Source organism: Trachinotus anak, unplaced genomic scaffold (genome assembly GCF_046630095.1).
Source record: "Trachinotus anak isolate AG129_WGS33_773 ecotype Australia unplaced genomic scaffold, CSIRO_AGI_Tana_v1 ptg000026l, whole genome shotgun sequence".
NCBI lineage: Eukaryota > Metazoa > Chordata > Actinopteri > Carangiformes > Carangidae > Trachinotus > Trachinotus anak.
In genome coordinates, this window is record NW_027273877.1 from 9,438,681 (window position 1) to 9,457,982 (window position 19,302).

The 19,302-nt window shown below is 39.9% G+C and overlaps 1 protein-coding gene and 1 non-coding gene across 5 annotated transcripts in view; one reads left to right on the top strand and one right to left on the bottom strand.

Moving 5' to 3' along the window:
• The window catches only part of LOC139609711 (cilia- and flagella-associated protein 47-like), a 50,719-nt gene continuing 31,417 nt past the window's right edge, over positions 1 to 19,302 (bottom strand). For all 4 annotated transcript variants that reach the window (XM_071464597.1, XM_071464596.1, XM_071464595.1 and 1 more), the window contains exons 52-67: positions 16,295 to 16,468; positions 15,729 to 15,840; positions 15,281 to 15,334; positions 15,022 to 15,119; positions 14,292 to 14,467; positions 14,013 to 14,120; positions 13,432 to 13,543; positions 12,925 to 13,029; positions 11,392 to 11,548; positions 11,200 to 11,283; positions 9,948 to 10,086; positions 8,989 to 9,173; positions 7,385 to 7,562; positions 2,585 to 2,746; positions 1,979 to 2,147; positions 1 to 922 (exon numbers count right to left, since the gene is read on the bottom strand). In XM_071464597.1, the coding sequence (XP_071320698.1) occupies positions 734 to 922; positions 1,979 to 2,147; positions 2,585 to 2,746; positions 7,385 to 7,562; positions 8,989 to 9,173; positions 9,948 to 10,086; positions 11,200 to 11,283; positions 11,392 to 11,548; positions 12,925 to 13,029; positions 13,432 to 13,543; positions 14,013 to 14,120; positions 14,292 to 14,467; positions 15,022 to 15,119; positions 15,281 to 15,334; positions 15,729 to 15,840; positions 16,295 to 16,468 (2,202 nt within the window). In that variant the 3' untranslated portion in view covers positions 1 to 733. The remainder of the gene's footprint in view (positions 923 to 1,978; positions 2,148 to 2,584; positions 2,747 to 7,384; positions 7,563 to 8,988; positions 9,174 to 9,947; positions 10,087 to 11,199; positions 11,284 to 11,391; positions 11,549 to 12,924; positions 13,030 to 13,431; positions 13,544 to 14,012; positions 14,121 to 14,291; positions 14,468 to 15,021; positions 15,120 to 15,280; positions 15,335 to 15,728; positions 15,841 to 16,294; positions 16,469 to 19,302) is intronic.
• trnag-gcc (transfer RNA glycine (anticodon GCC)) lies at positions 19,103 to 19,173 on the top strand. Its single transcript has one exon. It is a non-coding gene; the product is annotated as a tRNA-Gly (tRNA).

Below are 19,302 nucleotides of genomic sequence, written 5' to 3' on the forward strand. Positions count from 1 at the left end.
CAAGGTTGGTAACATTTTACTTGATGTGAAATAATAGAGACATAACCCCTATTAGCATGTATTGCTTGTCATACATCTGATACCTGCATGAATGTGTAAAACTTCAGGGATACAGGCTCTTTTGATGAGGTACACTGATGAAAGAAACCCCGGAAATGCCTTTATAACTTACAGATTTTACTGATTCAGTCTATACCACTTATACAGAAGGACAAAGACATGAGGAGAAACAGATTTTTGCAAGTGCTGGCTTTAGTGTACATGGCAATGACAGTGCATGCAGCGTCATGTCATGCGTTTCAACATGTGTGAGATGTTAAGATTTGTGAGATGTAGAGATTTGTTCAAATTAAGGAGCTACTACAGGGTTAATTACAATAAAAGATAGTTATCATCGTCACCCTGCTAAAATTTCCATCACTTGCCACGAGGCATGCAGAAACCATCTTTGCATTGGCATAAAAATAGCTCTTTAAAACTGCAGATGAGAAACACTAACTAATGAGCCCAAAAAAGTACAAATGGTGAAACCCATCAACAACACCATCAATGTGGCACTGTGCCTTTCCAAACAAGAGTTCATTCTGAAAATATAGAGGCATCTCCTAAATTGAAGGTGACATTGTGTGGTAAATGTTGCCAAATAAAAAAAAAACTGCACTGGCTGTAAGAGAGATATGAAATGAGAATAAACTGAATATCCTTAGCTGTATGAGAGAGCTGTATGATGTTTTTATCTGTGGACTTTGAGAGGGGATGAGTTAGCGAGGGAGGGAAGTCGAAGGTTGCGGGAAACAAAGTTCCTCTGACGTATACTGGCCGAGCGAAGCACAGAGGAGCTGCCACTGGTGGATGTGCACAGGGGTGGGGAGTCATGAGGGGTTTTCCCTTTCACCTCGTAGGTCCACTGCATGTCTGCTGCCTGTAATAAAAGTGGTCAGCTGTTAATTAATGCAACTCTGATTACTGTAGGTTTGCATGTGAATGATGGCAAGCATAGTTTTACCTTTGAACAGTATAATAGATCTTTATATCTGTCACGGAAAATCCTGTTCAGCAGGTTAATCAACCACAATCCTGACATTTTATCTTATTCTAAACAAAAGTCTGGTGAAGCAGTAAAAGTGGGTAATGAATTACTTTGGTTTGTTTGATGTCAATTCCCAAGTTACTGTGGTGAGAATCAATTCGATTCCCCGCGTTAAGTCAAGTTATAGGAAATTCTGATGATCAGCCCCAGTTTCTACATTTAAATCAGTTAAGAGACAGTGGTCATGACAGGTTTAGTTTTAGTTTCAACATTAACAAAAAACTGTTGCAGCTGCTTACACCTTATAAATCTCACTGATATTTGACTTTTTGTGGCAATGTAGAGTCTGGATCTGTCTTATCAGTCTTATTATTATCATTACCTCCACTTAGGAGATTATGTTTTCACCCGTGTCTGTTCATTTTTCAGCAGGATTACCCAAAAAGTTCTGAATTGATTTGACCAAACTATGACTCTACATCTCTATGTGGAAGTTGCACTGTGCTCTGTTTTCTTTCCTCCTTCACTCCACATTTTAGTGGATTACAGGAGGTGGTCATTTTGACGTTTGCTGCCTTGTGCATTGGCCTGTGCTGGTCTGTTGCATCCTAACAGGTTTGCCTGGTTTGTGGTCATCGCGCTAGAAATCACCCAGTCAAGTTTTCAAATACCAAATGGAACTTCTCAGTATTGAGAAAAATGCAAATATATTAAATTTTAAAAAAGTCAATTCAAGTCTCAAGTCATGAATACAAGTCAAACTCAATTTGAGTCTTGTATCAGTGTTGTTATGCGTTGTATAGTATCAAGTTATGTGAGTCAAATCCCCCACCTCTGATATTCAGCGAGAGTGAATTAACTAATCACTTTTTTTTCTTGCTTGACATTTATTAATGAAACTGAAATTGTAATTTAAAGCACTATTTTTAAAAAATGAAATCTAAGTACCTGGATTGTTAGTCTTGCTTCGTGTCTCTTGTTGTGTGTGGAGGGTGTGAAGGACACAGTGATAAGGGCTCCACTGGAACCAACAGGAGGTAACACACCTGAGGCTGGAGTCACTGTGAACTCACTGCTGCTGCCCGGCAGGAGCGACATTGTGAATGGCTCCGACCTCCTGGAACCAAAACTTCACATTAATACTTGCTAAGAGCTAATGCTATGGTGCTAAAACATAAGTATGATTGGATGAATAAATGATGTAGACATCTTGAGCAATGATGAAACAGTAGGAGGTTTCAGTCTCATTTTCTACCTTCTGCAATCAGTCATTCCATGTATTCAAACACTGCACCACCATAAATACAATGAACAACATGGTGACGCTATGTTGTTGTTTTCTATGTTGTTATTGTCCATAAAATCTGCAAAGTCTGTCAGCAAACTAAATTTCTCTCACAGTAGCTCTCACAGTACTCACAGCCAAAAAATCTTCACTTATTGGTCAGAAAGGGCAAAACTTCATGTTAGAGGCGCAGTGAGTTGCAGTTTGTTTTTAATAATTAGGAATCTTAGGTGCAATAAGAGCAAATTAGTAAAAACGCACACACACACCTTGTAGTGCTGGTCAGGCGGAAGCCTACAGCTGAAGTCTTTCCCACCTCTGTGGCTTCAATGAGGATGACATCATCCACCTGAGACTCTGTAGCGATGAGAGCAATGGGAAACTCCCACATCCTGCCGGACACACACTGCACTGCGAGGACCACTGAGTGCCTGGACACACACACATTTACACATACACATATTGATCCATATTAATCCACAGATTAAACATAAGCCCTTCTGTTGCCCTTGTGCTTTCAGGTATTTGTCTGGAGACATTTTTCACTCTAAGGCACAGATAAGAAATTGGAACAGACTTTAACTGTACAACACAAAGTCATCCTCTGGTGACTATGGACATGTAGAACCTTCCACAGCAATCCATTTATTGGCAGTTGAAACATTTTTGTGGTGGCCTGACCGACAGATTGACAAACCTGGAGCCATTCTGCCAGCGCGGCTAAAACCATCAGTTACAGCAGGAATATTCTATATGTGATGAGGCGTGAAATGTATGCAGGTTTATATCTCAGCCGGTGAGTACAGCGGCTGATTTCACTGATTTACTTTATTCAGAGATGGGTAACTAATCAGTGAAATGAGCTGCTGCCGGCTATCGCTGGAATAAAAACCTGTATGAGGTTAGCCCCCCATGGCGCAAAGACGAATACCTTTGATTTAGAGTCTGCTCTCCACGCGTGTTTTCTTCAAATCATTCTTCCACCCTAATCTATCTTGAAAAGTGGAATTTGAGCATTCCTATTTATCTGAAAAAAATATGATTCACTAAACCGATCTTAAATATTCCCGCTTATGATCCTCGCTGTTCTCATCTCACTACCCGCTCAGAAGTAACGTGGATAATGGAAGAGCCTATTAACGGCGCCACACCCCCCGTCATTTCCTCGTGGAGAAGTCATTAGCTCTCGGAGGTATTGATTCTACCAGGGCACGCCTCATTAATGGACTGTGCAGATGAAGATGGGGGCTGATAAATGAATGTACTCATCATTCAGAAGGATGCCACATGCAATGTACAGTAAAGAGGACGGTAGAGAATAGGGTAATTCCTAACTTTTAACAAGGAGGTCAGACATTTCTATTACATGTAAGTTACAATCGATATTCCAAGCACAACAGATGGAAGTAACGGTCATTTAAAGGTACCTTGTGGAGTATTTGACCTCTAGGAAGGTTATTGTTATCATGGTATTGTGCTTGTGCAAAGTGCCAAGGCAGGGCAGAAGAAGACTGCTAGGAAGTCAAATCCAGGATTTAATGAATGTAAACATAAGTTTTGTTCCTTTACAAAAACACTTGGCTACTAGCAACAGAGCACCAGCTGTTGGTGGCAGATTAACAGTATTTGTTTCAAGCAAGACAGATTTTACATTACCAACAGACCAAAATAATTTTAAACTCCTGGCTATAATAGTTTAGAAGTGTAGAAAAAGTTAAGAACCGAACAGCGAATTCAATAAAAATAGGATTTACAGGAGCAACAAGTATTTCTCATCATCAAAGCTTTTTTGAAGCCATATGAACAAAACTTTACACAGGTTAAGATGAAATTACAAGAGTATTTCAGGCGATTAAGTTTCTGAATAGAAACAACAGATGAATCTGTAATTTGGAGCAGTCACATCTATAGCTCTTTTCAGACATAGATTACATGACAAGCTGGGTTCATCTATCTGTTAAAGTGATGAGTTTCAGTCACATCTTTATTCAGACATGGCAGGACCTTTTAATCATGATGCTTGCATGACACTTAGCACTTTGATAGATAAGTAATGATATGAAGGAAGGAGAGAGTTTCCTGTTCTCTCCCAGACTGCATCAGTGATGGATTTTAACCCTGATAAATGTAATTCTGTAGAATCCCTTCAGTATTTCAAATATCACACTGACAATGCAGTGCATTTAGGAAGTGAAATGTACATATGACAGAAGCAAGTATATTTACAATTTTAAATCTTCCCACTTTTCACCAGAGGAAATTCTTTCCTCATTTCATGTTGTGTTGTGCTATTTCATGATGGTTTGTAGCATTTTTTTTTTTTTTCAAGACATTGGCTTTGCAGTGTGTTTTTTTCTGGTTCAAATCAGTTCTTGAGCTTTAAATATAAATGTTTTACCTAAAATACCTAAATATTACTACCTATACCTAAAATACCTAATACCAAAGAATAATTGTATTTGTTATGTGGCAACAGTTAACACCCAGAACCCCAAACATATAAATATAAAGGCGCCTATTTAAAATAAATTTCTAGCCAATCTTGGATATTGGTCCACAACCTTACAACATATGGATAATAGAAAAACAAATGCAATGCCATTACAGAATCTACATAATGAAGATTGTTTAGTCAAAGGTCCTGTTCTCATAATAGTGCTTTTTTCAAAGTCTGGTTTTAACCATGACATTTTGATTAAAGTCAGGATCTTCTGACTGTAGCATCTTCTGTGTATAATGTTATTTTTGTTGCTATCCCATCTGGTTTTAAACCTGTTAGAGCCAAAATTTCAGTTACGTATGTATGAGTATGGAGACAACGGGCACCACTGATGAACACCTCTAGATTGGGTGAAGATATAAATAAGATATAAATATCCATTATTTATTTTGATAGTTGGTTGATTATACATACCATTTTTGGATGAAATGCCATCTTGTATCATCAAATGCAAATTTGATAATATAATCAAAATTTGTTTTGTAATTGTCTACAATATCAAGAAGATGCCTACCTCGAAAATGAGGCTAAAAAATCCAGTATCGATCAGGAACGAACAATAACAAGATATATGCCCATTCCTTCTTCTCACTGTGACTCCCCTAATACATTTTCCCCATCAGTGTTCTCATCTGTGAGACAATTCTGCTGCCTACAATATAGGTCCTTCAGTTCACAAGCAAAGAATGAAAAGACATTAAGTTGTGAATAATTTAATTCCTATTTGCTTGTGTGCTGTATATGAAGCACTGATGGGCACTCCTAATTTCATCCAGGCAGTTGGAATGAATGAAAATTGAAACTAGAGGGAAGGAGTGCTGGTCCAGTAATTAGTGAGGTTGTATGAGTTTGTACGAGTTTTGTTTTGTGGAATATTAAACTGATTTAATTTTGTTGTGCATGAACATAATGAAATAAACAGTAAATAACTGATTACCCAGTAATCTCCAGCTAGGCACTAGGCCTGGACCGAGATTCGATAATATCAAATATATATAAACATATTTCTCGCCAGGTGCAATATTTTTCATAATATCATCACTTTTGTTTATTTATTCTGCAGTCTGCTTTGCTGTTGAGTCTAACCCTCATTTCACTGCTTTGCTTATTGTACATTGTACATATGGCACGCGACAAATAAAACTTTAAACTGCTACTTAGTAGCAGCGTCGCTTATACCTGAAACATAAAATACAATAATGTAATTGTGTATTATTTAAAAAAACACTTAAAAACATAATAACATAATATAGTAATACTATCTGGTGTAGTTTTGCGTGGATCGTGATATTTGGGCTGGACTGTATCGAGACATTAAATTTTGTATCACCCAAGCCTCCAAGGCCCTATACATGAATTGTATGGGCCTAGTAGGTGAATGTGGGCATGAATTCAACCACTGGAAGCAAAGGTCAAAATATGCTTTTAAATACGTGTGGAGGATTATAAATGCATGAGGAGGATCCTTGGTGTCTCAATAAAAAAAAAAGAAGCATCAAATGTGTTTTCAGGTCAAAACAAAGTTAATGTGCAGTCTGTGGGGATCTGACCTAACATGGTGAGTATCGTTAAAGCAGAGGCTACTAATGAGTCGGCCTTCCCCTTTACCTCTGAGAGAGCACTGCAACCTTTAGCTACAAACATTAAGACTCAGCACATGTAGACAATAATAAATGAATGCAGAGGCCACACCCACCGGAGAGAGAGAGGGTGGGAGAGAGAGTGAGGTAGAGGGAGAAAGACCAGAGATAAATGAATGCAGTTTTTTACTCACAACGCCCGACTCAAGTGTGTTATCTGTACTTTACACAGCAGAGAGAGAGCAACAAACAGTTTTATCCCCTGTGTGTGTATGTGTGTGTGTGTGTGTGTGTGTGCAGGAGGGAGAGGGAGGGAGAGAGAGCGAGAGAGAGAGAGAGAGAATGTGCTAGCATTGTATATGCTTGTTTTGTTTCTCTGTTTTATTATTAGCATCCTTTTGTTTCCTTTCCCCTCACAGAGGAGGTGTGCATATTTGTTTCTCTGAGTGTGCGCAATTTTGTCTCTTTCCTTTGTGTACGTGTGCGTTTGTGTGTGCTGTTCAACTTCTGAAGCGTTTGTCTTCCTCCCTCGGAGTCCATATAATAGTCTCACAGTGTGTGTGTTTAGTTCTCTCTGGTAATGAGTGTTTGTGTACGTCTGCAGCTCTCTCTGTCTCACAATGTGCAGGCATCTGTGTGTGTTTTGTTGTTTGATTTTTAATGTGGTGTGTGTGACTGTGATTTGTCTTTCAAAATGGGCCTGTTTGTTTCCTTTTTTTATTGTGTATTTGTGTGTATATTTCTTTTTCTGGAGTGTTTCTGTGCAAAGTGTTTGTTTGCTTTAACTAGTAAAACTATATAATTTATATAATAACAGTAATAATGATAAATTATAATAATTTGTAATAAAAAATGTACATGAGTGCGTATTCCATTTTCCTGCATACTTGTTTCTCTGTCTCATGTTTTCTTTGAAAACAGTGTGTGTGTGTGTGTGTGTGTGTGTGTGTGTGTGTGTGTGTGTGTGTGTGTGTGTGTTGTACAGTCACCTGCATGGCCTGAGGGGAGCGTAGACTAGATTAAGAGTGAGTGTTGCGTTGCCTGTCTCAGGGTCCCTCCTCACTGACTCGATGGAGGCAGAAAGGCAGTAGTCCTTCACCTCAGAGTGCTCTGCTTCGCTGTTTGAATACACCTTGCAAAGGAAGTCTTCCACCGTCACCTGGGAAACTGTCCAGATGTAAAGAGGTGGGAGGACTGAGGATGAAAAGGAACTGAAAAGATCTAATTGAGCTGCTGTGCTGGAGTGGACTGTACTTGAGCAACTACATCAAGAAATGTCTGCAATGCTTGCAAACTTTAACTCCTCATTATTCCTACTCAAGAAAATTTAGACCTGCTTATAAAAATAGTAAGCCACAGTTTGCTGTTATAAACACATTGCACGAGTTTTCTTTTCTGCACCAGTTAAAAGAAAACAAACAAAGAAGCAGGTTGGTTTTGGTTTGTAAGGAAACAAGATAAACAGAAGGGAGGCACAGACAGGTGAAGTGGTTAGATGAAGAAATGCAGAAGCATGTAATTACGCTGAAAAAGCTTTTATCTCAATTGTACTGTGGACACACAGAGGACAGTGAGAGCAGCATCGACTCTGATTATTATTACTCACAGCAGCACAGTTTTTCAGGTCTTTATCTGCACATAACACCAGTGGTCATTATACAGGAGTGGCATTTGTTACATGTATTTGAGAGGTTGAATGTGATGGTGCATCTGCCCTCTGGTCTGAATATGGTAAAGATTTGCAACAACAATGCAATACGTGTCCAGCTGGTTAATACAAACTTTAAACCCACTTCAGCTCAAATGAGATTCTATTGAGTAAGACATTTATTGGATGTAGTGGACACCTCTGGCCCGGCATCAGTCACAAGCTATTAAAGAGCTCACAGTAAGGACATTAAGAGTTTATGGTCCAAAAGGCTCGCCTTTCCTGCCCCCCCACCATTAAACTACCACATTGACAGGAAACAGAGATAAAGGATCTTTCTCCAAAAATAGATCAGCTGTATTAGACTGACTGAGTGAATTTTAACAAATCTAATTTCCTTCAATCCCTCTAACCAAGTGCATTAACTGGAAAAAAAACCCCAAAAAACATCTTCATGCTACATGTTAAAAAAAAAATCACTACTGGTGTTTATCAAACTAACTTCAGCCTAATGTCTGTGCAGCTACACATCAGCATGTGATTATGACCACAACTGAGGAAAACATGCAATGTGATCATCAATCAATCACCTGCTGAGCGGAATCAGACAGACCCTGAAGCATTTCATCTTGTTATCAGTGCAGTTACTAGATAACTAATAAAATTAAGCACTAATAAACCCATTATAATCGTAACAATAATTTGCAGCAGAGACTTTATCATAAAGTATTCATCTTTCTACTTTTGAAGTGATGAAGAAAAAAGATTTTACTGCTCCTTTAACTTCTGACAGTAAAGACAATTTCCAACTATTAGAGAATGTCAACCTTAAATCATGACCCTTGAATTATCTGATCATTATAACAAATTTTAAAAATGATCACCACAATTGTTTTTCTGATATTTCAAGTCCGCACTACAAAAGAATCACAAACTGGCACACACCATCCTGTCCTTTCCGGTCTTGATTCCCCGGCACACATCCACTGAGCAGTACATCCACCTTCTTTTCCAGCTGGCAGCCCACTTCACACTGGACCACGCCAAGTGGTGAGTTCTCAACAGGCACTTCCATGGGAATCCCACAGAGAGGGTAAATCCAACAGATGGTTGACAACTCCTGCTCTGACCTGAAATATTAGTGCAGTCAGTTTTCACACTTCAGCATTTGGGATCAGCAATGAACCAGAACTTGACTTGAAAATATGCCAGGCGCAGATTCATGTGCCAGGACTTTGCCAGGAGCTAATACCAGAGCCACAGCTGTACACAGAAAGTCATCAGAGCACAGTGATTTATTTTTTTGCTTTTCCACAGAGCTTTTGCTCCTATATTCTTTTAACGGAATGACAGAATGGGTTGAATATCCAACATTTTGTCCATTAGACATAATCTAGTCAAATATATTTAAAATATTAAATATAAGTATGCTTGATTACAGTATTTTACAATGCTTTAACTTCATTTCTCTTCTAATTAGCAGTAATGTAGCAATGCTGCTCATCAGGGTAGTGCACTGACTCTTTTGCTGAGGCGTCTGTATTCTGAGGTCTGAGCATGGGATTCTGCAGGTAAGAATGAAACTCTATTGAAACTCTGTTGTGAAAACTGAGCCAAAGCCATTGGACAATCCCGTAATAATAAGGGATTACACTCCCTGGTGTTTCCTCCAGGTGTTCCAAGCTGTCAAAGAGAGTGTGAATGTGTTTGTCAGTGTGTTAGCCTTGTGACAGATGACGTGTCCTGGGTGTTATTTCTCTTCCACCCAATACACAATACTTGCAGCGGAGATGGTACTTTCTATGTACACTGTACTGTTGTCACACAGTGCAAATCCTGTGAATGGACAGAACACCTTTAACATCACAGTGAGCATGCAGACAATAAGACGCATGCATACACACCTCATGTTGTTGATAATGTTATTGCCTGGGCTGCTGAGGGGCTTCATAGTGATGCAGAGCCAGGCCTGTTGCAGCTCCATAGAGTTGGGCACAAACACAACGGGCACATCCAAACTGGCCCCTTCGCCGATGTGTACACCTGCAGCCAAGATGGAGAACAGACACACAATCACATGTATCTTTTAAGGCTTTCTGCCCAGTAATAAAATGAGAAATACAAACGCTCACTCTGCACACCGAGACTCATTGAAATAATTGCAATGGTTCTCACATTTGTTGCTGATATCTGCTGAACTAAAAGAAAAACTCAGACCTGTGTGAAAACTCATTTCTGTGGGATATAGTCTCAGGTTCACTCATTTAGAAGCTGATGAAGACTAAAGGCTCTCCACATTCCTACTGCCACTTAGTGCAGGGGGACTTTTATCATGGCTTCTTTTGAATCTTTGCCATACTGAACATCTGCTGAATATTTTTGTTTTGTTGCCAAATGAAAGAGTTTCTTCCTTAGGATGGTTAATGTTTTCATGAAATCAAACCCCATTTTTATACTAATATTACTATAGTTGGCATTTTTCCTCAACAGCCATTTAAGGTATTTAGATTCTGTAATTACCTCTCTATATGGTTGTTCTCATTGTTAGTGGTGGAGTCTAGCTTCATTGTTTACTGTTCACTCTCTTTATATCATGTCAGAGGTGCATTAAATTTCATCTCATGCAAACAGAGCATCCTACTGCTGCTTCCTCACATTAACAAAACACTAATTGTCACCGAGGTTAGTGCTGACGGTGATTGTTCAATAAAACTGCTTCGGGCATTGTTTTTAAATATTGTAGAGACTAATGGAAGGGTGAGGAGCAGCCACGGTGAGCTGTTAGATGAAGAGCTGCAGGTGACGGGCCAACTCCTCAGTAAGCTGACCTACTCTGTTTACTGGGTCCTGCTGCTGTGTGGAGAACCAGTTGTACTATGTGCAGTGTAATGGAAAATGCAGATTAATAGATTTTTATTAGGACAACATGAATTTGTTTGGCTGCACTGTAAACTGTAGAACTAAATGCCACTTGCATTTACTACAGCATAGATAACACCAAATTAATCAGGAATGAAATCTCTGCAAGGAAAATGTAAAAATGTACAGTGACTGCAGTTTAGCTCTGATCTTGCTTCAAAGAAACAATTTTCTAAATAGTTTTTGGAATGGTATGTGTTGCCTGGTAAAACTTTGTTCCACACTTTGTTATCACACCTTCAGTGAGGCTCAGAGGGACGGAGAAGACCTCCTTGTCTGTTGTGGCTGGGTGGCGGTCAGGGGCACCACTTGGGTCCTCATCTGATACATGAAAAAATACCAAGTACACACAGTGTTACAAACATGTCTGAGTGTGTCACATGCACACAACAGCAACACATGAGTGACAACGTGTGGAGGAAGACAAGCCTGCGAGTGTGATACTGAGCGTGGCTGGGAGCTCAGTGGGGTTTGTGAAGGGAATGGTGATGGAGGTGCTGGAGCCAATCACGGATGAAATGCTAAGAGGCTCCTCGCTCTCTGGATTAAGGCCACGCCCACTCAACAACACACACCATTCCTGCAACTGAAGAATGACAGAGACAGATTAACACATACACAGGTGGCCAGAGGGAGAGCAATGAAGTAAAAAATGAGAAAGCATGATGGGAATACAGAGGAGGGAGGACAAAGAAAATGTGTGGTCAAGGGATGAAACTTGGAGAGAGAACAGTCGTATGCATTCCCTTTTCACTACAACAATGAATCCCATTTTTACATTCATGCCATTTTAGAAAATATTCTACAGATGTATTGTAGACAATAATAATTTCCTACTACAAGATTCAGAGCCTACATTCTTGAAAAGTACTGTGTGATACCAGACGCATATCTGTTGAATATGAAGCTACAGCCAGGACAGTTATCTTATCTTAGCATAAAGACTGGAAACTGGGGAAAAAAGTTAACCTAATAAAACAGCCTGCCAACACCTGTAAACCTCACTAATTTGTGTACATGTGAATGATATCAATTTTCTCAGCAGCGATGCAAATTATTTGTAAAATACTGAAATATTGTTTTAACAAAGCAACAGTATTTGTTGTGTTTATATTGGGAAAAAAGTGATTCCAAAGTACAGGTCTTTGATTGCATTTCAGACTGTAACACCTCACACATCACCAATCCGTTTCGTATCCTCATGTCTGTCTGTTAAATATTAAATTAGCGGCAGCAGTGGGACATTATCTTAACATAAAAAGTGGAGACAGGAGGAAACAGCTGGTTAGGGATAAAAGATCATGTAAATTAATGGTGTCCAAGAGCGGGCAGAGTCACATTCAAATAAAGATGACAGAAATCTCAATTGTGCTGCCAAAGAGTGAAATTGGAGGCCACCCATCTTGTAGTCCCATGATAATTTCTCTAGTCTCACCCTGGGTTAATGGACATGCTTTAAGACAGTTCTGACTTCAGCTCTGTCTTCTGATGTTACTTTCTGTGCTGACACTTCTCTCTTCTGTCTTTCTATCTGACGTTCACTCCACAACATGTTGGCTAACTCAGTCAACACTGCTATGCCTGTCTCAGGAAGTGGACTCCCTGTTCATAAAAGACTATCATGTGACTGGTAAGAAATAGTTTTGATTCTGCAATTTGATTGGTTGTTAGCTTGTTGTCAAGCTATGTAACTTGTATGATATGAAGGTTTCTAGTTTTCTTATTGAGGAAATATTTCTAGAAGTGTTTAAACAGCCTCTTGTGTGTTAAATGAAATGTACAGCCTGAGCCAATGAAAAGTTTTATGAAGTAATCTGATTACTCTAAGCCTGACATGGATGACTGGGACTGATGAGGCTGTAAATTAAAAACAAGTGAATCATCCCTGTGCCTACTCTATGTGTATCTGTATGTGTTATTGTGAGTGTGTGTGTGTGTGTGTGTGTGTGTGTGTGTAAACACCTGAGGGCATGTGAAAGTTATCTTTGCTGTGTGGCTCCCTTCTCCGATGGATGACGGAGTAAAACAGACACCAAGCTCGGTGGAGGAGTGGGGCTCCACAATAAGCTGTACCACACACACACACACACACACACACACACACACACACATACACACACACACACAAACACAAACAAAGACAGAACAGCTGTCAAGGGTACAGTAAGGAGGGATAAACACACTAATGCTAAAAGAGACAAAACCTCTAAATCACACTGCTAGGCAACCCACACTTTCTATCCAGATATACAACAAGTCTCTTCCTTCCAAATGACAATAGTGACTCTTGGTTAACACAACAATTGTCATCAAATGTCTTAATACACTGAGCCGAGACGAAATCTCAGGCAAATGAATGAATTATCCATTAAACATTGATGAACATCACACACAATGGTTAATCAGTTTCCTCAGGGGCAAGTGCAACGTGATATAACTAAGGATGAGTGTGAGTGTGTGTGTACTCACATTACGGCCTGAATCCATTTCCAGTGTGTAATTTCTGGGATTACTGTTGGTTGCAATCAGTTCCAGAGTCTTAGCTGTTGGGTTAACCAGGGGAATGGTCTGCCTGGTCCATCTGAGACAGACAGACAGACAGACAGACACACACACACACACACACTCAGAAAGTTTTATTCACCAAGGTGAAATGTACAATAACAGGTAGAGTTAGCAGGTTAGCTGTGCAGAATGGGTTACCATAGTAAGCAAGCTTGAGTTAAATCTAAAGATAATTGTTTCATCACATGTGACTGGATGAACTGAATCTTTTCAAATGTCCTACCAGACAAAGTTGGTTAACAAGTGAATGTACAGTATGTATCTGTCTTTCATATCATTCAGCTCTGAAATAGCACTGTAAGGTCTAAACTAGAACCAACACTTACAACATTTCTTAGTTCCTTTATAAACTATGTTTCACTGCGACAGTTTAGAGTTCAATTTTGTATAAGAAAAAAGGAAAAAAAATGTAATAATGTAATAATGTGGGATGTTAACCTGTAATCAGGCAGTGAGACAGTGTGTGTTGGTGTGTGTGCACCTACTTTCCCAGCTGACAGCAGGTCTGTGGGAGTGTGATGACTGGAGGGGGAAGAGCATAAAGCTCCAGTTGATACCAGACCTCCCCCACCAGCTCTGACTGGAACACCACACTGGCAGAAAACACACAGCAAACCTATGTGAACACTGTATACAACAGATTCATCACAGTGTTCAAAGCAGACAAATAAACTGATGGATCAATTCCAGGGAAATCAGTCACCTCCTCCCTTTACCACCTCCCTTAAAAGAGGGCGGGTCAACTACAGTGCGGTGAGTCTTACCTGCCCGTGCTCTTCCCTACTCTGCCAGGTGAGAACGTAGCTTTGTAAGTGTGAGTGTCTTGTGGGGGAATGGAAACCCACTTGGCTCCGCTCAGGTCGTCTCCTTCCAGGTACACATCCAGCATCAGCAGCTCTCCTCGTGGGTTACTGACAGGGATCTCTATGGCAACTGAGCTCTAGGAACACAACATTTCAAAGATGACACCTGTTTTTGCTTTTCCGTGTGATGTTCTGATAGTCTTTTGATCTAAGTGCAGAGGGAAGATCAAGTTTTCCTGTAACAGGCGCCAGCAGCAGAAAGAGTACCTGATTTATTAATTCTGACCTGAATTTACCATTTTCACTTCAGATAGCCAGCTACAGAACACTGCTCTTAAAGCCAGTATGAATTTAGTGTGCTTACTAACAAGTGGTTTGAAGAGGAAAGATAGATAGATAGATAGATAGATAGATAGATAGATAGATAGATAGATAGATAGATAGATAGATAGATAGACAGACTGAAATTCTTCTTTATATGTTACAAAGTAAAGTTATAACAGAAGACGATGATATCTGTGGAAGTAGGCTACAAATTCACACGGCTGTGGTGGTTTACCACTGCAGTTTTAGTAAATTCTCTGCTGACATGAAAAAATGTGGTGTTACAAAACTGTGTTCCCTTGAAGGTAATATGCAACAGGCTTTGTGACTTTCACCCTAAGAGTTTGGGTATGTTTGCAGAACCTACCTGAGCAGCACAGCGTACATCTATGACCTTGATAGGTGCTGGTGGCTCACAAATAACCTCTACAGAGAAGTACACTTCATAGCGTCCGAGTACGTGTCCTGAATGACAATCGTGCACATGTATAAATACGGTATGAATGCAAACACACGTACACACACTTAACATTAGAATCAAAAGAACCCTTATTTGTGAAACATTTTTGAAGCTCTCTAAGCTCGGAGTGGCTCATGCACAGATTTTGGTACAACACTGAGCTCACCTTTGTCGTTGTCTGCCTCTTGAATGTCATCAGTTTCAACAAATGACACACAACCTGCAGGTTGAGGATGAAGGGCTCAGTTAATTTTTTTTGTTTGTTTTATTTATGTAATTATAATCATTTTTTAAATTCATGTTAGTAGTCATGCCAATTCAAACATACTGTAGATGTGTACACAAATACAGACATACAAGTTTGCCTAAAGGCATACAAAACAAACACCACAACAGTGGTGCACACAGTAAAACCACAGTATTTAAAGCAGGCATTAAACCTAAGAACACCAAGAATATGGTCTGTGAGCATCTGTTGAAGCAAATATAATAGAACATGATAAACTCATTTAGCCGGCATTTGACAGCAGCTGTCTTCCACGTTACACACTAACAAACAACACAATGCAACAATATCAGACACATAACACATGGTGGGGGAAAGAAAGAATCACCGATCTGTTTCCCTCGTTTCCATGGTGATACAGCTAGGATGTATGGAGCGCTGTGACCAGGTTTAACCTCCAGGGAGGGGGTGCCACTCACAACAGATAGATCTGTCACCACCTACATGAATATACACAAACACACAAGACACAAAACAGCCACACACACACACACACACACACAAAGAATGAAATAAAAATGTGCTCTATAAGATCCACACGCATTCAAATAGACACTTACTTGCAAATGGCTCACAATACACACTGAGGTTACACAACACAGTTCATCACACTGTCAGACCACAGGCAAATTGTGATTCCTCCACTCTATTTTATGTTTTACAAATTTGGTTTTTCAATTATTGTATTAATTATGATAACAGCACAACATGTCCATGTATTCATTATTGCTTCTTTTATACAAAAGGAAAAAACAAAACAAAAATAAAACCACAAAGCAAAAAGGCATTATTACCTGTACAAACATTAAACTGAATGAGTGTGAGTTTCCTGTGTGTTCCCGAATGTGCATCAGTAACAGTATGTAACAGTATGTATAGCAGTTGTGTTTATACCTTGAGAGTGAGTTTATCCTGGCTGTAGTTGGGGACATCCAACTGAGTGTGTGTGGTCTTTCCAACAGGGCAGTGTAATACCACATGGTCCACAGGCAGGGGGTGCTCCCCCACTCCTCTGAGGGTAAACACGTGCTCAGTACCGTCACAGTCATTATGTAAGGACAGCTTGCCCTGTGGGGGTTAGGATCAGGTCCAGGCAGTCAGACACACTAACTGGTGTTCAGTGCGAAGTGTGCACACAGAGGAACAACAGCAAACAGACTCTCAGCTGCAGCCAAGCGTTCTCACACGGATGCATGAACGAGGCTGATTACTACGGTGGCCCCTAAGGACAAAGCACAGAAAAGAGTGAAAGCACAAACATCAAGGGAAATCCAGGGAGGATACAAATACCACACCATAACACAAACAAATAGGGAAAACACATGCAACAACAACTGCTACACTGTAAGTGCTCTGTGGTGAGTGATGGGCTTGATTCGGAACTCACTGTCAATTAGACCCTTTTACCTGAAGAAATCTGACAGTGAGTTCTTGAAGATTATTTTGTCACAGTATGGAAGGTAGAGTCACCAGAGCCCAGCTGAGCTGTTGAGTCCAAACTCCCTGGAACAGGAAAACTATTTGCAGCTTCAAAAGCAGCATCCTTGCTAATATCAGCAGCTCAGCTCTAGTAAAGAGCCTTCATAGGGGGGAAAAATCTGAAAAGATACATCTGTTGTCCAATCTGTGATGTATATAAAAGGAAAACTGTAATAGATAATATAGGTGGAACTCATTTTCATTTATATATATTTTTTGCAGGTGTGAGCCTTTAGCTAAACTATTAGCACTTTCAACACAGCCACTCATCACCTGCTTTCATGGTAAATCTACCCACACAACCAACCACTGCAACAATTTTAGATGCTACAGGAAAACAAAGTTGGCCGAAGTCTCACATCATGGGCTACATTTCCTAAAGTCTGAAAACAGAGCCAAGAGGAGGTGCAGATGTCTCGTTTGCTCCCAGACCTCTTGAATTACAATTTGCTGAAAGGCGATTATGGAATTTTTGCTCACTAACGCCAACTAACTATCTGCCTACCCCAGCTTTAGACTGTCCAATAAAACATGGATTTATTATTTATTCAGCTTTACCTTCAGATGAACTGGCAGCAACAAATAGTATATTATAAAGATTAAATACCAAATTTTATCTTCCATAAGGAATTATAACATATTTCAAAAAGCTACGGACAATAGAGCCAACAGTAAATTACCAAAGGACTTGCCAAGATAACACTGTTCTACCTGGGACAACGGCCAGCAGTAATTGGCCAGTCCTCAGAGGAGCAGGAGTGCAACCCGCTGAGCTGATGGCTGGTCTTACCTGGCATGAGGGTCCTCACATCTCTAAAAACGCTGGAGCTAATTTCCAAACAGACATTATAAATGGATGAAACTAAAAACTTCATAGATGCTTTCTTGCCTAAACAAAATGTAAAAGCTTAATAAGGGGTTAGGTTAGGTTACGTTAGGTTAGGCACATATAGCCCAGATAGTATCTGGCCATTGCGGTTTATCCAACTCAAGCCATCACTCCCTCTGGGGTCTTGGAGCAGTTCAAGTGTAGTAATTCTTGTTGCATGTGTTTTCCCAATTTGTACATATTTTCACATTTGTTGCATTTCTAGATTTGAAGTGTGTTTCCCTTAATGTTTGTGATTTCACCCTTAATATTTGTGGTTTGTCCTTCGGGGAACCCCATACATTATACATACATGCATACATGGATAAGACAGTGACAATTTTCAAATCTAATCTGCAATAAATTAGAGGATGATATTTCCTGCCTAATAATATTCTTAATATGCGTCATTTCCACATTGTGGTTTATAGGTTTTCCATATCATTGTAAGACTTACATGCAGCATCTAAGCATTTTTGTTCAGTGCCTAAGATGAATGAGCAGCAAAAAAACTTTGATGAGATTTCTCTACCACGGTGGCAAAAACAAAAGTATTAGCCCAAATATAATTGTAATTTTTCTGGATATTAGCTTTGAAAAGTGGGTGTCATCTTATTTTTGAGCACAAGACAGTAACATGTTCATTACATCATACATTCTTTTTGAATGGAGACAGTAACAAGAGTTATGCATTATGGGTTTTTCCAGACTTGCTAGGCTAGTAAGTGTTTAAGTCCATTTATAGAGTCTTTTATAGTTGGTCAGCCCTCAAAGTGTTTAAGCTGCAGGTTACAACTAAAAACAAGTTGATAATGTCTCCCAACATGTTCCCTGTCGAAATAAACCAGGAACAAAATCTGTCAAATGGCCAAAGAGTACGAGTGTCACAGATTCTGAGCTCAAAGAGTCTGACAAATGCTGCTTCTGAGAGAGGAAGAATGAGAGTGAGAGGAATGAGAGAGGGAGAGAGAGGAATGCAGTAACTCACTCAGCTGCCCAGGGATTACACCCACTGAGAAAGTGACCAGCCTACAGATCAATTTCACAGAAATTATGTTAAGTTGCAAAGCACTGTTACAATTGGAGGAAATTACAGTTCAAATACAAACACTTTAAGATCTGGTTTACCAATGTGAGCCATAGCCCTTCAGAAACCCTGGGAAAAACCCTGGGTTCATTCCAGTAATAGTTAGTATTTGAAAGCATCTGTATTTTATCAGTATACAGAGAGGAAGCTATTGAGGCCATTCAGTGTAACAGACAAGCAAACAGAGAGACAACGCAAAAACCAACACAGGAACCTCCTGCAGCATGTTTCCCTCTTGAGCTCCACCCCCTTTCCCCTGAGCAGGAAGGCATTGGTGGTTCAGTGGTAGAATTCTCGCCTGCCACGCGGGAGGCCCGGGTTCGATTCCCGGCCAATGCATAACACTTTTTCCCTCCCCCGTCAGTTTTTACATGTTAACAGGCGCACAGAGCGGAGAGTGTGCTGCTGTTTGAGGCGCTCACAGGGGCTGTACCGCCAAATGTCAGGGCTTGGCAGATGAGCCTTGGT